Consider the following 15,491-nt stretch of genomic DNA (forward strand, 5'->3'; position numbering starts at 1 on the left):
AGTAGCAGAAAACTCACAATTAAGTTCCACATAGTTAGCTCCAAAGCCAGTACTTTTTCCATTTGGCAACGTCTGGAGACATTTTTGTCACAAGGAGGGATGGAGTGGGTGGGCTGCCATTCGCATCTAGTGTGTAGAGACCAATATGCTGCTAAACACTCTACAATGCACAAGATAGCACCCCCCCACACACACTCACACGCACAATAAAAAATCATGCATACATGCCCAAATGTCAATAGAGCCGCTGCTGAGAAGCGCTACATTACAGCATGCCCCCTGTCCTATTCTGATCTTATTTCCAAGGATTCAAGGGTAACTGCTTCAAAATCAAACAAACTGTATAAAGCCACCGATAAATCAACGCCTTGTTCATGTTGTAACTCTCTTCCTCTCTTCCATCACAAAGGAAAACAGATTGGAGACTTAAAAAAAAAAAAAAAAAAAAAGCAAAGGAGGAGGTGGGCAGGAGAGAAGAAGGGGGAACCCGCAAGGGCCGCCAGTTGCTGGTGGCCTGGCTCCTGACAGGAGGCCGCTCTGTGGAAGACTGGCACGAGCCCAGAACAACAGACTGGCGCTTTGGGGCACTTTCCTCGCCGCGTTTCTCCACTCACGACTGCTCTCCTCCCCGGCCCAGGTACCCCGGGGGCGGAGCTTCGGCAGCGCACGTCCTGCGCTGTGACGTCACAACCGGACGCCGCGGAACCGACCCTTAGCAACCTGCCCGGCAACAGTCTGCAGCCCCCGCGGCCTCCAGTCTGCCCCTCCTTCACAATATTCGGCTACGGGCGCTGGCCCAGCCCGGGGAAGAACCGAAGGGGACCTGGCGTGGCCCACGGCGGCTGCAAGAGGATCTAAGCATGAATGGCAGCCGGAGAGGTAAAGGGCAGCTGTGGCGGGCCACCGCCGTCTCGCGCCTCGCTGCCGCCTTCGCTCCGAACCTCGGGTCTGGGGTCCTGGGTCCCAGTTGCGGCTGCGCGGGTGGAGGCCGCGCCCTGGGCGCTCTCGGTCCCCTGCTTAGTCTTGCCACGAGCTGCCAGGCCTCTTGCACAGGGAAAGGCCCTGTTTGCGGGGTTCACAGGTCTGCGTCTGGCTCAATTTGTCGCCCTGTCTCCAGAAGGCCCTGTCCCCTTATTCCCTCGAGGACACCGGGGGACAGGAACCAAATTTGGTCTTTGGAGTCAGGCCTCCCTGGGCCCAGCTGCACTGCTCAGGGGTGACCCTCAGTTTCTTCATCTCGGAATGTAAACACGGGGTAAAACATCTATGTCATAGAGTTCTGGAGGATTATATGCAGATAATACATATAAAGTTCTCGGCACAGTGTAAGCACGTAGTAAATACGAAATCATCCGTTTTGTAACTAGCTCCGTCCCCCCAAAACTCTCCAGTAACCCAGTGATTCTCTTAACTTTAAGGTGAAAAGGAATCATGTGAAAATGCAGATTATGATGCAGCCGGTCTGATGCAGCAGGGGGAGCTGATATTTTTCTTTTGTAATGTTTTCAAGTGATGCAGTTTTGCTGGCTACAGTTGTAGTAGCAAAGGACTAATCCATAATCACTGTGCACACTTGCCCTTCACTGAATACTCTCTGGGTCAAGTGGACATCTCGGTGGAACAGTTGCAGCCATATAACTGTAAATCTCCACAAATTGGCCCAATCCAAATAGTTTGTGTCTTCACTCTCTGAATAAATAGCATTCTGTCTTCACACTCAGTGGGGCAATCTCCAGACCCTCCCCTCGGTGTTCTTATCTATTTTTAAAAGTATCTTTCAACCAAGCTGCTAGTAGTTCATGTAGTAAGTCTTGCTTTGAATATGAGTGTGCCTATATAATGTAATCATTAGTGAAAAGTAAGTGCTGTTCTGAATGTAAGAGATAATTATCCATTGATCAGCAAACTGTGTATTCTGACACTTTACTTAAGTTCCAGAAAATACAACCCAGCTTTTTATGGTTTTCAGAAATTTTACACTTTCTAAATGTCTTAGATTTCATGAAGAGGTTACCTTTCATGATTTCAGGGCATGAAATATTAAGACACCTAAAGTAAAAAGTCATCTTCTCTTTTATTTTTTTATGTAATCACATGTTTTGTAAGGCAAACTTTCTTTTGTAAGGCAAACTTTCTGTATGGTGGTGTAGTAGCAAGAACACCAGCTTAAAAAACAGTTTACTATCTTGTTTGTAATCTGTTTGGTATTGACTTGACTAGGTAATCTTCAGCAAATCACTTTATGTCCTTGGGCCTTAATTATTTGTAAAATGGTGGACTAAATAATCTATAAAGCCTTCCAGCTTCTGAAGGGGGAGTGGGGAGAAAAGATTGAGAATAGCAAATTGCCATTCACTCTATTATTAATGACTTTTAGGAAGAAGAGGAGAGAAGAGGACCTGTTAGTATAGATAACTGAAAGGAAATTGGAAACAAATTTTTTTAATCTATTGGTCCCATAGAGACACTTTTCAATGGCGTTAGATTCCCAAACTTCTGATGTTCCTGGCAAATTCTGCCACAAGAAAACAGCACCTCTCCTCATTAGAGTTCCTTCTAGTTACCTTAGTGAAGTCACATTGTGTAGGGAACTGGGCTGCTTGCACATACTGATGAATTTCACTACCCTAGTAAGACCTTTGAACTCATGGACAGGATTTTAGTCCTAACCTAGTTAGAGGATGATGTTTTTTTACCCCTGGTATTTGGTATAAAGTTACTTTTTCATTCCCCTCTGTATCAATCTGAGTCCAGTTAGAAGACAGAAACCATAAAGTGATTTAAACAAGGGAAGTTTAAAAAATTATTAAGCTATCATAAGAGTAATTATAAGACCTAAGAAATCTCAATATGGTACTAAAGAGCAAAGGGAGAATACTCAAGCAAGGACAAATTTGGAAGGGGGACTTCTGTAAATACAGACTGCTGGGATAGGATCAAGCAAGAGGGTAAGTGGGTTGGGCTAGATGAACCTTAAGACATCTTTTAAAAATTAAGTTCTGATTCTGACTTATACATATGGACTTATTTTATACATAGTAACATGATATAATTTCTAATTTACTCAATTACTTTGTGGGAGGATTACTTTCTTAAAATTATTTTTAGGGCAGACTAGTTTATGATTAACTGAAATAGTTAATATATGTATTAACTCAAAATCTCAGTTTTATTATATCTCAAAATCATTTAAAAATTCAATAGATCAGTGGTGTACAGAATAGTCAATATACATAACTGATGTACACTTTATCCATCAAATCTAAAGTCTCAAGGTACAACTGTTTTGAAAATAACTTTTCTTAGAGAACTTTTTATCAATGGCTGCAGAATTTTTGTCTGATATATCATTTCTGGTTAGTAATATGATTGAAAAAAATTTTAAACAACTCTAGTTAAATCAAAGATAGATTTATTATTTTTTAAATGTTCAACATTGTTATCTTTGGGAAAATTGTGTTTCATTTATCCTAACTCATGTTATTTTGTTAAAGTCAGAGCAACCTCTGTCCTTCCCAGATATGGTCCACCATCCATATTTAAAGGACACTTGAGTACCAAAAGTAACGGTAAGTGAGGTACTTGAAATGGTAAAGGTTGTTTGTTAAAGATTGGCTGTCTGTTTCCTTTATTTGTAAATTATATGACATGATATAAAAACTATTTCATTTAATCAATATTTGAATTCCATATTATTAATTATAATGAAATATTATAGGAATTCTTGAGTTACAGAATTTAGGAGGCCATTTCAGACTATTAATATGCCCTTGAATGTGGACTTGGCTGCCTCCTGCTCCCTGCTGCAGCTCCAGCCCAACTCTGTCTACTCTTTGCTGGCCGACTACCCTGGCTTAAGGCATACCTTCCATGTTAAAATGTGATTAGTAGGTTGTTAAAGACACATGCACTGAAAATGGAATGTTGTGCAGAGAAAAAGAACACTTGAAAAATCAATTTCGTATCAGGAGCAAACACAGGCCTCTTTTATTCAACTGGTTTTCTAGGTCCTATGAAAGGACAATCTGTGATGTTTTCATATTTTAAAGCCTTAAATTTTTAATGTAAAGTTAGAATACATTTTTATAATTATAGCTTAAAAAGTTTTAAGTCTGGGTTTTTAGGAAAAATAAAGTCTTTTTTCTTTATTTACATGAAAAATTGTCAATTCTGGTTCCTCTAAATGTGAAGGAAGGATCACATTTTCAGTTACCTCTCTTATTTCTTTGTAACAAAGTATATATATATAATATATATATATATATATATATATATATATATATATATATATATGTAGAACCAGAATCAAACTTTGAAAAATAATTTTTAACTAAAAATTTAAAACTAGATTTAAAGTAAACTTACATAGATGAGCAGGATACGGAACAAAATAGTTTGCTAACATTTTTTTAAGAATATACATGCAATTATAGGTATAGTGGTTGTAAGTACAAGGCTGCCTTGTCAACATGTAAACTGCATCCTTTATCAAGCTGTGTGGTCTTGACAACCTTACTTACATCTGTGCCTCGGTTTCTGCTTCTATTAAACAGTGATACTATTAAATGGTGATAATAATAATTAAATGAGTTTTTACATGTAAAGAGCTTAGAACAATGCGTAGTATCTATTCAATAAATTTTTTAGTAGTACTATCAAGCTTATCATTATATATTCTTATATTATGCATAGAATTTCCCTGGAAGGATATATAAAAAAAAGTTACAGTAGTCTTATGGAAGGGGAGACTGGAGTTCAGGAAAGTCACTATTTTTCAATCTCCATATTCGTTTATCGCTATTTTTTTTAACCATATGTATATACTCTTTTTTTCTTTTTTTTTGGGGGGGGGGGAACAGTGTGTTTTTCCAGGACCCATCAGCTCCAAGTCAAATCATTGTTTTCAATCTAGTTGTGGAGGGCACAGCTCACTGGCCCACCTGGGAATTGAACCGGCGACCCTGGTGTTATGAGCACTGCACTCTAACCAACTGAGCCAACTGGCTTCCCTATGTATTACTTCTTTAAAACTGCTTCTAGTGTTTGAAAACAATATGCCTACATTTTATACTTGTATTAAGTGCTTAATTATTTCTAAGATTTCTTCTAAACAGTTTAGATGAGTTCAAGAAGTTTAATGTCATGTACTTGTCTTAAGATGGTCCTAATACTTCAAAAAGAATGCAGTAGGCTGATTTGTAGATCTTGTTTTCAGGTGTGAAGTTAGAAGTAGGCCTCTTACAATAGAATCATTGCATAGAGTTTTGGAGTTTGGGGTTTGCTTGATTTCCCAAACTCCCATATATTCAAGAACTCATAATGATAACATTATCTTATAATCAGGCAAGTGGCTAAACATTTTTAGTTACGAGATTGAGAGCTGTCAATAAGGAATAGCTTTATAAATGTAATGATAGATTATATTCTAAACTTTCTTCCCCAAACTCTCAGGTTTGTAAAACTTATTCTTACAAAGTTTGACAGCTTGTCAGTTGTCAGCAAGATTAAGGCTAGGACATACCAAGCATCACAAAGTTATAATGTCAGTATCTCCATGATTGAATTTCAGAATATTTTATTAAAATGAGCTTAATAATCAGTAACTTGTTTATCTCATGATGATTTTATATTAATTTTAAATATATAATGATTAAATATGTTTTAATTTTTAGCTTTTTGCACTGACTCCTCCTCTCTCAGACTAAGTACTCTCCACCTGATCAAGAATCACATGGCTGTTCACTATAATAAAATCCTTTCAGCCAAAGGTAAAAATGTGCAAATGTGAATTCTCTGTACCCATTTTAATCCCTCGGCTTCACTTCTCATTAGAGTAAATCTGTAGCAAAAATGAATACATTATGATATCTGGATTTGTGTTTGGTATGGTGAAATACCAGCTACTGACCCTAACATTATATATATAGTAGCAAATTCAGAATGCCAGTTTGTTAACTATATTTGAAATCTGTATCATGTCTCTAGGTTATTTCCTTTTACCTGTGTTATCTCTAATATTGTCTTGTGGTTAGATATTGATTTTAATTATTATCTACTTTTTAGTTTTCAGGTATACTAAAGAAGTTGTACAAGGGAGATACTAGCTAATCTCTGTTTTTTGGTCAGCTTTATTGAGATATAACTTACATACAACAAAATGCGCTTATTTTAAGTGTACTGTTAAATATTTTGAAAAATATATACATTTTATAACCACAACAACAATCATGCTATAAAACAGGGATCGGGGGCGGGGGAACAGTGTGTTTTATAGCTCACAGGCCAAATCCTCCTGTCACCTGTTTTTGTACAGCTCGTGAACTAAGAACAGTATTTGTATTTTTTAAATGGTTGGACAAAATCAAAAGAACATTTTGTAACATGTGAAAGTTAACATGAAATTCATATTTCATCGTCCATTCATGAACACAGACAATCACGTCCATTCTTTTACTTATGGTCTATAGTGGCTTTTACACTAACAGACAAAGGTATTAGTGGTGGCACAGACCTTATCACCGTGCAAAGCCTGAAACATTTACAGGAAAAGTTCACTGACCCCTGATATATAACATTCCATCACTCCAAAAAGTTTCCTCTAATCTTTTGCAATCAGTCTCTTCCCCTCCATCCCTGGTAACCACTGATCTGCTTTCTATCACTATAGTTTTGGCTTTCTCAGAATTTCACATAAATGGAATCGTACAATAGGTATTGTTTCGGGTCTGGCTTCTTCATTTAGCTAACACTTTTGAGACTAATCCATGTTCTTGTGTGTAATAGTATTTTTTATTGCTAAGTAGTATTCCATATAATGACTATACCACAATTTATCGATTTACTAGTTGGTGGATATTTGGATTATTTTGACTCACTTTTGGCTATTAGAAATAAAGCTGCTATAAACATTCACATACAGTCTTTGAACATATGCTTCTATTTCACTTGGATAAATTTATTTACTAGGAATGGAATGATGGGGTAATACAGTGTGTATTTAACTGTAAAAGAAACTGCCAAACTGTTTCCAAAATGACTGTGCTATTTTGCATTTCCATAATTTTTATATCCTCAGCAGCACTTCCTATTGAGTCTTTTTTAAGCTATTCCAGTAGATATTTCATAGTATATCATCAGAGTTTTAGTTTGTATTTCCTCAGTGCCTAATAATGTTGAACAACTTTTCTTGTGCTTATTTACCATCTGTGTATCTTCTTTAGTGAAATACCTTTACCCATTTATTTTAAAATGGTTTGTTTGTTGTCTTAGTATTAAATTGTGAGAGTTCTTTATATATTAAATACAAGTACTATGTCAGATATGTTTTACAAATATTTTCTCCTAGTCTGTGACTTGCCTTTTCATTTTCTTTTTTTTTTTTTAATTTTTATTTGAAATAATTTTGGACTTATTGGAAAATTGCAAACATAGTAGTCACAGAAATTCTTCACCCAGCTTTCCCCAATGTTAAAATCTTACATGACCATATTATAGTTTTTAAAACCAGGAAATGAATATTGATACAATACTATTAAGTACAGACCTTATTTGAATTTCACCAGTTTTTCCCTAATGTATTTTTTTCATTTTTATTTTAAGTTTTTAATTTTAATTCATATTTTAAATGATTGAAAAAAATCTAAAGAAAAATAATATTTTGTGACATGTGAAATCAATTTGCCCTTTTCAAGTTTTAAATACTGTAGTTTATACTTTTTATATCCTGTTTAAGGAATCTTTGCCTAATTTTAGGTCACTAAGATTTTCTTATGTGTTTTATTTTAGAAGCATAAGTTTTACTCCTACATTTAAGTTTGTGACCCATTTTGAGTTAGTTTTTATATATGGTGTGATATAAGGATCAATTTTTGTCAATGAGTGTCCAGATATTCCCAGGACTGTTTGTTGAAGAGATTTGTCCTTTTCCTCTTAGCACTTAGCACTTGAATTGCCTTAACAGTTTTTGAAAGACAATTGACCGTATGTGTGGGTCTATTTCTGGACTTATTCTTTAGTTCTGTTGATCTATATGTCTATCTTTATTCAATACCACACTGCCTTAATTACTATAGCATTAACAGTAAGTCTTGAAATCATACAGTGTAGGTCCTCCAGTTTTGCTCGTTTTTTCCCAAGCTTGTTTTGGGACTCCAGTTGTAAGTATGTTAAGTGCATGAAATAGGTAGGTTAGGTCAGTGATGCTCTATGCGTTTATTTTCCAACGTTTCTTTACTCAGTTTTGTTTTGAATAGTTTATACTGCTATGTTTTCAAGTTCACTAATGTTTTTTTTCTATAGTAGCTAATGAGTTGTTGATCCTAGCCAGTATCTTTTTTGTCAAGGATATTATTTTTCATCTCTAGGAGTACCATAAAAATCAAAACAAGGAACTGCAAGTTCTGGAACTTTCTGTGATTTCCACATTTGATATTTGTTTTCGTTTATAACCATTAAGAATACTATTAAACACCTGATTTTTCTCTTTCAGCTACAGTAGACTGCTCAGTTCCACTCAGTATGAGTGCCAGCATCAAATGTAAGTAACTTTTGACATACTGCCTTAAAAAATTATGGTAAACTATACAAAACATAAGTTTACTTCTTAACTATTTTTAAGTCTACCCTTCCGTGGTATTAAGTACATTCATGTTGTGGTACAACCATCACCATTCTCCATTTTCAGTAGTATTTTTATCTTGCAAAATGAAGGTCCCCCATTCCCTCCTTGCAACTGCCATTGTACTTTCTGGCAACGACCATTCTATTTTCTGTCTCTATGAATTTGACTACTCTAGTGGAATCTAAGTGGAATCATTCAATGTTTTTCCTTTTGTGTCTGGCTTATTTCATTTAGCATAATGTCCTCAAGGTTCATGCATGTTGTAACATATGTCAGAATCCCCTTCCTTTTTAAGGCTGAGTAATATTCCCTTGTATGTATGTACGATATTTTGTTTATACATTCATAAGTCAATGGACACTTGGGTTTTTTCCACCTTTTGACTATTGTGAAAAATCTTTCTATGGACATGAATGTACAAATAGCTCTTTGAGACCCTGCTTTCAGTTCTTTTCGGTATATACAGAGAGTGAAATTGCTGGAACATATGGTCATGCTATTTTTAATTTTTTGAGAAACTGCACAAAAAGTGTGCGAGGGTTCCAATTTCTCCACATCCTCCCCAATACTTGTTATTTTCTGCTTTTTTTTTTTATAGTAACCATATTAGGTGTTGACATATTGCCTTTTGAGGAATTATTTTCTAACTTTTAAATATTATCCATAAATAAAAGAAACTTGTATTTCTAAGTTTAAGAACTTAGAATTGAGCCCCAGCTTTGCCACTAAATTGCCATGTTACTTTAGATAAATTATTTAACTTCCCTGGATTTCATTTTTTCCTACATATAAAAATTTGGGTAATACTAAAAGGCGTGCCAAGGTTTAAGTTCTAGAATTCTGTGATTCTCACTGCCTTTGGCTTGTTAAGATTACTGAGTTATTCAAATAATTTTTTAGTGCCATTTGCAACAAAATGGGTGGATCTTGATATTTTTATGCTAAGCAAAATAAGTCACACAGAAAAAGTCGAGAATCATAAGATTTCACTTATATGTGGGATATAAAACTGAAAGCAACAAAAGAACAAGACAAACAAATTGTTATGCTAAGCGAAATAAGTCACACAGAAAAAGTCTAGAACCGTAAGATTTCATTTATATGTGGGATATAAAACTGAAAGCAACAAAAGAACAAGACAAACAAAGAAACAAAAACTCATAGACACAGATAATAGTTTAGTGGCTACCAGAGGGTAAGAGGGAAGGGGGGTGGTAGAAGAGGGTAAACGGGGTCAAATATATGGTGATGGAAGGAGAACGGACTCTGGTAAACACACAATGTGATATATAGATGATGTATTACAGAATTGTACACCTGAAACCTATGTAATTTTACTAACAATTTTATCAATAAATTTTAATTTAAAAAAAAGACACCAAAAGCTCCTGTGGATCACATACGAGAATAATAGCATTTATTAAAATGTTTTTGTTGAATAAACAAAAAGTAATAATGACATAATAATAATTTTTTAGGAGGGGTAAGGTCATTTCAGGCAAGAGAATGGGCCTTGAGTATATGTTTTTAAAGAACAATTTGACCACAGCATACAAGCTGTACGGGCAAGTCATTTTACCTTTCACCCTACTCATTTGTGAAATAAAAGGTAATTAGATAATCTCTAAGGACTCTTCCAGATTTTTAATTTCTTCTGTACCATATTAGTACCTTTTGTATAGCACATTATACGAGTTCAATATTTATAGGCTTTAAAAATCTAAATTATTTGAATTAACATGGTTTTACCCAGTTGTCATTAGATCAGATAATTCTTTTTAACTGGGATCACCTCTAAATGGGAAAATTTTGCTACATTTTCATACTGATATTAATTTCCTAAACAACAGATATATAAAGATTATCTCTTTTTTATTTAGGTTGTATAATAAAAAGCCTGAATGTTTTAATCCTCTTACTCAACCAAACTCTTAGATTTAAAATCCAAATCCACCAATTTAAAATAGTTGGGCATTTTATGTAATATTTAGTTCATTAAGAGTTCATTCATTGATTAATTCAGCAAATATTTATTGGGCACCTGCTATGTGCTAGATGCTATTCTAAGGGATGGAACTAAAGAGGTGAACAAAACAGAGTGCCTGCTCTTATAGAGCTTACATTCTAGTTAAAGGAGACAAACAATAAGCAAAGGCAAAGAAAAAAAGTAAATATAGGATATGTCAGATGTTAATAAGTGCAATAGCAAAAAATGAAGCACAGGATAAGGAAGATTGGATGCCTATCCTTGGAAGGCAAAGGCATAACTGATAAGGTAACAGTTCAGCAGAGACCCAAAAGAGTTAAGGCAGAGGCAAGTGGAAATCTTGGGGGGAGAGCAATCCAGACAGAGGAAACAGTGAGTATAAAAGCCTTGAAATGGCATCATGATTAGAGTATTCAGGGAACAGCAAGGAGAGCTGTATGGCTGGTGTCAACTAATCCAGTTGAAGAGTGATGGATGAGGTCATCGAGATGGGACAGAGAGATGCAGACCATGTAGGGCTGTGGCCATTGCAAGCATGTTGGCTTTCACTATGAAATTGGAAGCCATGGGAGGAGTAACAGAGCCAATTTAACTTTTAAAAGCATCTCTCTGGCTACTGAGTTGAAAATAGTCTGTAAGGGGCAATGATGGAAGCAGAATAAGTAGTAAGGAGACAGTAATCCAGATGAGAAATAACGGTGACTTGGACCAAAGTGGTTGCAGTACAAGGAGTGTGAAATGGTTGGATTTTGGAATCATTTAAAATATGTCAACAGTATTTACTGATGGATTGGATGTAGATAGGGTATGAGGGAAAAAGAGGAGCGAGTTCAGGATGGCTCCCAACACTAGAGCCTGTCAATCAAAATAAGTTATAATTTACTAAAATGAAAAATATGGTAGGAAGAGATTTGGGGAGGAAGTGAATCCAGAGTTCAATCTTGGTCATTATAAGTTTGAAATAAATACCTAGTAGAAATCCAAGTGCAATACTGAGGAGGCCGAGTTTCGAGTCTAGAGTTCAGGAGAGAGTTCCAGGATGGAGATAAAAAATTCAGGAGTTCACAGTATAGGGGTTGTAGTTTGCAAATTGCTCCTGTTTCTTGTTTCTAAAATTTAGACTCAGTTAGTGCTTATTTATCCCACAGTATCTTCTGCTCTCAGTCATTTGAGGCAGGAGTTTTTCTATGTTGCCAAGTAAATAAAGAAACGTGTGATGATTAGAAGAATTGTAAAGATTACAGTCACCAAACTAAAGTGTAATTAATAATCATTACTTCTTGTGTTATAGAGCTGATGTTTATTATAATCAGTATAATTAACTTAGAAACAGGTTTTTTTTTTTTTTTTTTTTTAATTTAAAACAAAAAGGCAAATTTAATGCAATAACAACATTAATCCAAGGATAAATAAATCCACAACAGATTTTAGATTTTTTTTCTCCTTTGCAGAGAATGGTTTTCTTAAAGCACAAAGGACTGAAGAAGTCAAAACAAAATGTAATTTCTTGACGTCCAGGTGAAACAGGCTTGGTGCTCCCTGCTGCCCTCCTAACACTTGCTACTGGCCAAGGTGATAGCTTCTCTCATTTCACTCAGGATGGCCCTTTGTTTCAAGAGTAACTGGATGGTTTGTTTCCGGAATCATCTTCTTGTGATCCCATGCTCTTTTGCACGAACTGGGGGTTCACCGTGATCTCCTGGTCCATGGCCTTCAGCCGCTCGTCCAGCTCTATGCATTTCAGCATCTCCTGATCGATGTTATGAAGCATGGCTGGGTTATTATATTTTTCAGGGTTATCATGGAAACTGACCATACCATCCTTCTGATTAATACTTGCAAAAATCTCACCATCTTCTATCATGTGTAAGACATATTTTTCTGCCTCCTGAGGTCCAGATAACTGCACACGACTTGCCATATCTTGTAACGATAGTGTTAAAAAGGTCTTGGTTAGCCTCTGGATGTTCTTCTTATAGAGAGATGACAAGCACTGTTTTACCAGCCCCATGTTGTTGTCACGAGTGAAAGTTTCGCTGTGCTTATTCACCAGGTTGCGGAGTTCTGAGGGATTGTTGGTTGAATAAACTTGTGCTAACTCGTGGTATGCATTGCTAAGAGGCTTAATGAATCTACCCACAATTTGAGATGTATATTTCGGTAGCTGTTGTACTTTCCCAAGTAATATCAAAGAAACTAGAATATATTTTTTATATGATTCCAACATGATGTGACTGACCGCCATGGCAGGGGTTGTGATAGCCTGCTCATAAAAGTAGAGCGCCCTCTCAAAGTTCTTCAGCCCGGTGTAGATCATCCCTCCATAATAATAGTAACATAGAAAGTGCTTTGCGTCGTAGGCTCCATTCTCTTTACAAATATCCATCATATCCACGTCAAGATACGGAAGGGCAGGCTTAAAACACTTTGCCAGCAAACAAAGCTGGCAGAGATCGGCGTGTATGGAGGTCAGCTGGTTTGTGTTCATCTGCATCTTGTCTATGGCTTGCTTCAGGACGCCAATTCCTCGCAGGGGCTGTTTTCGTTCCACGAGGGCATTTGTTAGCTGATGGCAAAGCCCAGCAAACGTGTCTGTTGCATATCGAATGTGCTCCCCATTACAAGTACTGATGAAAAGCTGAACCTGCGAGAATAATGTTTCGAAGTCAGGAACACTGGGCATAGAAAACTTCACAAATAACACAGCGAGGACGCCCAAGGAGTGCTCTTGGACATCCAGCGCCCCCAGCACCGTGTCCAGATGGGAGAGGTTCTTTGCGAGGAGTTCCCCACTCTTGTTGATCAGTTCACAAAGCTGAGTCATTTGCCCTTGAGCCGAGAGCTGTCGGACGCTGTTCACGAATTGCTCCAGGGCAGACGCCATGTTTCCCTTGGGCGGCCCGAGCTGCCTAGCTCGCTCGCGCGAGAAGAGGCCGAGGCTCAGGGAGAAACAGGTTTTGTAGACACATTTAAAAAAAGAAGTAAGTCCCTGGGTTTGAGCCATCTCTGGCTGCATAAGAGAACTGTCTGTCACAGCTGACTACAGACTTGATCATTTAATCTTCGTAGTATCTAAACCAGAATATCTCTACATAGTTTGTTGAATTGCTTAAATAATTCCATGTGCGAATGCATTAGAAAGGCTTTGTTTTTATAGCCGTTCTATTGACAATTTCATATCACAGACTTCTACTAAGTTTAAAAATTGTGCAACTACCACTACAAACCAATTTTAGAAATTTTCATCGTCCCAAAAAGATTCCTTGTACCCATTTGCAGATGCTCCCCCTTCTTACCTCTGGCCTCGGGCAACCGTTTATCTACTTTCCTTCTCTACAGATTTGCCTTTTCTAGACATTTTGTGTAAATGGAATAATTTTTGTGGTTTTTTACATTAGAATCTTTACTTTGCATAATGTTTCTGAGATTCATCTATGTCCTAGCCTGTATCAGTACTTTATTCTTTTTAATTACTCAGTAGTATTCCATTGTATGGAACAGAAATTTTGTCTTTTCATCAGTTACTCAGCATTTGCATTGTTTCTGTTTTTTTTGGCTATAATGAATAGTGCTGCTATGAAAATACATGTACAAGTCTTTCGTGTGGATGTATGTTTTCATTTCTCTTGGGATACACACACACACACACACACACATATACACACACACAGTTGTGCCAAAAAAATATATACACATTTAAAGAAAGGAAAAAACTGCATTAAAGTTGTGATACTCAATATATACCTATAACAAATAAGTCACGTTTGACTTCTGCAATTACAAGAGATGCTCAAAGTGATTACCATCAGCATAATTTTAATACAGGTTTTGCTCGCTTTGGCAGCACATATACTAAAATTGGAACGATACAGAAAAGATTAGCATGGCCCCTGCGCAAGGATGACACGCAAATTCGTGAAGCGTTCCATATTTTTTAAAAAAATTTTAATACAGGTTTTTCCTTTCTTAAAATGTGTATACAGGGCTGGCCCGGTGGCTCAGGCGGTCGGAGCTCTGTGCTCCTAATGAGAAATCTGCCAATTTGATTCCCACATGGGCCAGTGGGCTCTCAACCACAAGGCTGCCGGTTCGATTCCTCGACTCCTACAAGAGATGGTGGGCTCCGTCCCCTGCAACTAAGACTGAACACGGTACCTTGAGCTGAGCTGCTGCTGAGCTCCCGGATGGCTTAGTTGGTTGGAGCGCGGGCTCTCGTAAACACAAAGGTCTACTCCCGCAAGGGATGGTGGGCTGTGCCCCCTGCAACTAACAGCAGCAAATGGACCTGGAGCTGAACTGCGCCCTCCACAACTAAGACTGAAAGGACAACGACTTGACTTGGAAAAAAGTCCTGGAAGTGCACACTGTTCCCCGATAAAGTCCTGTTCCCCTTTCCCAATTAAAAAAAAAAATGTGTATACATTTTTTTGGCACCCTCTGTATATATATATTATATATGTATATGGTATATATACATACACACACACACACATACAAATATATATGTATATTTGAGAATGGAATTGCTAGGTCATGTGGTAAAATTATATTTAACTTTTTAAGAAACTGCAAAACTGTTTTCCAGAGTGGCCGTACCATTTTACATTCCCACCTCCAGCATGTTAGGATTTCATTTACTCCATGTCCTTGCTAACACTTGTTATTGATTCCCATTTTGATTATAGCCATTCTAGTGGGTGTGAAGTGGTATCTCATTGTGGTTTTAATTTGCATTTTCCTCATAATTAATGTTGTAGAACGTTTTTTTCATATACTTATTGGCCATCTGTATATCTTTGGTAAATATTCAAATCTGTTGCCCTTATTTTAATTGGCTTATTTGTCTTATTATTGAGTTGTATGTTATTTGCATATTTTGGATAC

General features: G+C 36.8%; 2 protein-coding genes across 5 annotated transcripts in view; one reads left to right on the forward strand and one right to left on the reverse strand.

Annotated features, from left to right (window-relative positions):
* The first annotated feature begins 683 nt into the window (after nucleotides 1-683).
* Nucleotides 684-15,491, forward strand: part of SPATA7 (spermatogenesis associated 7) — a 30,357-nt gene continuing 15,549 nt past the window's right edge. The window contains exons 1-4 of one of the 4 annotated variants that reach the window (XM_081047330.1): nucleotides 684-879; nucleotides 3,495-3,569; nucleotides 5,673-5,768; nucleotides 8,489-8,536. In XM_081047330.1, coding sequence (XP_080903456.1) covers nucleotides 861-879; nucleotides 3,495-3,569; nucleotides 5,673-5,768; nucleotides 8,489-8,536 — 238 coding nt within the window. In that variant the 5' untranslated portion in view covers nucleotides 684-860. The remainder of the gene's footprint in view (nucleotides 880-3,494; nucleotides 3,570-5,672; nucleotides 5,769-8,488; nucleotides 8,537-15,491) is intronic. The other 3 variants (XM_081047331.1, XM_081047332.1, XM_081047333.1) reach the window with 3 other exon arrangements.
* LOC308497109 (COP9 signalosome complex subunit 3-like) lies at nucleotides 12,114-13,749 on the reverse strand. The gene has a single exon (XM_081047334.1). It carries the CDS (start codon nucleotides 13,621-13,623, stop codon nucleotides 12,220-12,222), a length of 1,404 nt encoding a protein of 467 aa, XP_080903460.1. The 5' UTR covers nucleotides 13,624-13,749; the 3' UTR covers nucleotides 12,114-12,219.

The sequence above is a fragment of the Rhinolophus hipposideros genome, assembly GCF_964194185.1.
Source record: "Rhinolophus hipposideros genome assembly, chromosome: 5".
NCBI classification, from domain to species: domain Eukaryota; kingdom Metazoa; phylum Chordata; class Mammalia; order Chiroptera; family Rhinolophidae; genus Rhinolophus; species Rhinolophus hipposideros.

Bases quoted from the DNA above. Each gene is read 5' to 3' on its own strand.
- LOC308497109 (XM_081047334.1), bottom strand. From the start codon at position 13,623: ATGCAGCCAGAGATGGCTCAAACCCAGGGACTTACTTCTTTTTTTAAA.